We start from the raw sequence: 3,459 nt of genomic DNA, 5'->3' as shown, positions 1-3,459 counted from the left end.
ATCTGGGCTGGCCCAGACTTGTGCTCGGCGCCGTCTGCCCCTCCTGGCCGGGGCGAGGCCAGACGGGCAGGTTTGTGTCTCACTTCCCCAGGGCCCCGCGTCACCGTGGGCACCAATACTGCTACTCCCTGCAGCACAGAAGTAGGTTGCCTCGTCCTCAGCCTGGACCCCGCTGATGGTCAGCGTGGCCGTGTTCCCTGATTTGGCACCAGAGAACCGCTCAGGGATGCCCGAGGGCCGATCGTTATTGCTGTAAATGACCGTGACAGGGGACTGGCCCGGATGCTGCTGGTGCCAGGAAGCATAATAATTCCCAATGTTGTCTCCCTGGCAGGTGATCTTGACCGTGGCTCCCAGGGCCGCCGACAGGGACGCTGGCTGGGTCACCTCATAGGAGACCACTGGACCTGCAGAGGGAAAAGCAGAGGCTGACTGGACATGAAGGCCTGGCCCAGAGGAGCCTTCCAGCGCGGCCATCTTGGCCCAGGGCCCCTGAGCGCAGCAAACTCTCGTCGTGCTCAGCCTCAGCGAGTCCTGGGCCTGGCCAGGGGCAGGGGCATTTGAGCGAGCTGGTCCCCGACTTTCTCTGACAGCACAGCCCCCAGTCTCACACAGAGTGGTGAGCACAGTGGGGTCTCTGCCTACCACCCCCATCCTGAGCACAATCCTGAGCACCCCACAGCCGCCCACCAGCTCAGAGTCGCCGGCTGGGTCAGAGCACTGGGCGGCAGCAGAGACCCGGCCAGCACCTGAGCAGAGAGCCAGGAGGCCCAGGAGGAGACGGGTCCAGGCCATGGCGAGCTCTGAGCTGCTCCAGGCTGAGGCGGGCAGGGTCCCCCGGGCCTGACTTATCCCCTGTGGAGACAGCGGCTGGTATGCAAATCAGCCAGGCCAGGATGTTTTTGGGGAGCTCTGTGGCTAGGGGAGCCTCAACCCCAAGGGATACAAGTGTGGGGGTGTCAGAGGGTGAGGGGTGCTATTCTCTAGGGTCCCCACCCAGCTCAAGGACCCTCCTTCCCTGAAGGCACATGGTCTGTCTGACTCTCCTCCCCACTGTGTTTGGGCTCTCTGGGGGGCCGCCATTCCGGGAAGAATCGGGGTGTCTGTGTGCCCACATGGGACCATAGGTGCCGTCAGGGATATGGTGGGGGAGTAAGACACACCCGGGGGCAGCTCAGAGCAGAAGGGATAAATGTCCTCCTGGCATATCTCCATGGATCGGGGAGGTCACGCTGTTCCTCGCCAGGTGGGTCCCGAGGGCCCGGCCTGGCCCCAGAATCCCAGGGAGAGCTCGGAGCTCAGGGACACCGTGTGCTCCCCGGCAGGCTGGGGAATCCGGGAGACTCCAGCAGCTGCCGTGAATATTCACCCACCTCACTGTAGTGACGGCTGGGGAAGGGCAGAAGTAGCCACTGTCTCCGCTTGCACCAGAGCGCGGCCTCCGGGTCCGGGCCCTCACCCCGCTGATGGACGGATCGTCAGGCAGGACGGGGTCTGTGAGGAAGGGGAGGGGAGCTCCGTGTGACCTCGGGCAGAGGGTGAGGACAGCGAGGTCATTGCAGTGTGTGCTTGGTCACAGGAGTCTGGGACTAGGACAGGAACTGGCCATCCCAGAAGGCCACGGAGTCTGAAAGTGCTGTGTGAGTCAAGGTTGACCCTGGAAGGGAGCTGGTCAGCGTCCTCCTGGTCTCAGCCCTCCTGTCCTGTCTGGGTCTGTGACACCTGCCTGTGGCCCTCTCCTGCCCCCTGGCTGCCGCCCTGCGCTGCTGCAGGAGGCCGGGGCATCCCCTCAGGTGAGGCCCAGAAGCTGAGTCTCAGGTGCTGACCCCTGGCTGGGGCTGCTGACGGACCTGGGCTGCTGCCTCCTTGGCCCCTATGTCTTCAGATCAGCTGCCCCGGCCTCAGGTCACCATGAAACCTGAGCGTGACCCCCTAGGGGAGGCTGCCCAGGGCGCAGCTGTGACGCACCTGTAGGACATCAGTACAGGGGTCTGGGAGACCAGGATCCCCCAATGGCTGTTTGTGGCCAGCTGCGAGCTTATCTCCTGGGCCTCGGGTGACCCCACCCCCGACGACGGAACATGGGCCGGCAGCATTGTGACCGTACTTCAGAGGGGGACACGTTTCCTCGGGGCATACGGCAGGACACGCCATGGCCTGGTGGGGAGCTCCGTGTGTGCTGCAGCCGAGCGGCAGGCTTGGCCGCCCCAGACGCAGCCGGCGGTGCTACTCAGCTCCTGAGTGTTGGACCCAGCTGTCCACGGCTTCCTCAGGTGCACCCACCACGCAGCCGGGTCCGGGAAGCGCTGTAGTAGCCGACTGACCGGGCTCTGGTCAGTGAACATCGCTGTGAATTAGCAGTGTCACTGGGCTTAGACTCGAGTGCTCTAGAGTGGGACGTGATGGCTGGGGCTGCGGCAGCCACGCTGAGGCCTGATGTCCCCCAGGGCAAAACAACGTCTGCCCAGCGATGGGCGAATTGGCACGGGACAAGGATGAGGGGCCTCGTGGGGCGGAGGCTTCTCGGATCAGCGCCTCATCCGCACTTAAGCAGGAGAGACACGGTCCGGGTGGTCGTATCACGTCTCTGGAGGAGAAGACATGTGGTTTTCCGGCCTCGGACACGATGAACAGAAATCAGTGGCTGAGAACGACAGTGGATGATCTGCACTCAGACCCCTGGTGCCAGGGCTGACCGGAGCTGGGGGCTGTGTGGTGACGCTGCGGAAGCCCCTCGTGGAGAGAGGACTTGGGAGATGTGAGCTGGGAGGGCGGAGTAGCGGCGAGGTCTGCAGGAGCGTGGACTGGGCGCCGGCGTGGATGGGACCGAGGCCAGGTCAGCTCAACCCGGCCACAGCTCGTATCTGCCTCTGTCTGTGGACACAGGCGAGACTCATCTGTTTCTTTCTTTCCCTGAGTCAGGGCCGTGGAAGCACCGGGCAGCGTCATGGGCTGATTGTGGACGGGAAGCCCCGTCCAGACATGGGGAGCCCCGTCCTGACCTGGGGAGCCCAATCCAACCAAGGGGTCCAAGGCGGCGGAGCCCTGACTCCCCCTTGGCTACCCAGGGCCCCTTGGGGCCTCAGGTGGGGAGACTTCTGGTCTCCTGAGCTCGGCAGGAGCTCTGACACCCCAGCCTGTGCCCCAGCCCTCCCTGACCCTCATTCCCATCACGAGGCCGAACCAACCTGCCAAAGACGAAAATTTCCAGGGGGGACCTCCCCTTGGGCTGACTGTGCGGTGCAGTGCGTCGCCCCCAGGTCACCGCGTTCTCAGCCCTGCTCCCCCTCACCCCCATCACAGCGGCCCCGTCTCTGCCCATGGGGAGACGCTGCGCCTGGCCGAGTCCTGTCTGCGGCGCGGTCAGCTCTGGTCACCGGCAGCCCACGCTGCCGCCCGGAGCCTGCGCGGGGCCGGTGCTCGGGGTCGGGAACTGGCGTCTCTGAGGCGAAGGCCGAG

The 3,459-nt window shown here is 64.8% G+C and overlaps 2 protein-coding genes across 2 annotated transcripts in view; both read right to left on the bottom strand.

Annotated features, from left to right (window-relative positions):
- IGLL5 (immunoglobulin lambda-like polypeptide 5) overlaps positions 1-795 on the bottom strand; it is a 28,042-nt gene extending 27,247 nt beyond the window's left edge. The window contains exons 1-2 of the mRNA XM_012730897.1: positions 750-795; positions 120-407 (exon numbers count right to left, since the gene is read on the bottom strand). Coding sequence (XP_012586351.1) covers positions 120-407; positions 750-795 — 334 coding nt within the window. The remainder of the gene's footprint in view (positions 1-119; positions 408-749) is intronic.
- A 660-nt stretch (positions 796-1,455) lies between these two features.
- The window catches only part of LOC105854203, an 8,813-nt gene continuing 6,809 nt past the window's right edge, over positions 1,456-3,459 (bottom strand). The window contains exon 6 of the mRNA XM_012730860.1: positions 1,456-1,589. Coding sequence (XP_012586314.1) covers positions 1,456-1,589 — 134 coding nt within the window. The remainder of the gene's footprint in view (positions 1,590-3,459) is intronic.

Source organism: Condylura cristata, unplaced genomic scaffold (assembly GCF_000260355.1).
Source record: "Condylura cristata isolate star-nosed mole 26May11 unplaced genomic scaffold, ConCri1.0 scaffold00029, whole genome shotgun sequence".
Taxonomy (NCBI): Eukaryota; Metazoa; Chordata; class Mammalia; order Eulipotyphla; family Talpidae; genus Condylura; species Condylura cristata.
This window is presented reverse-complemented; position numbering and strand designations above follow the sequence as displayed.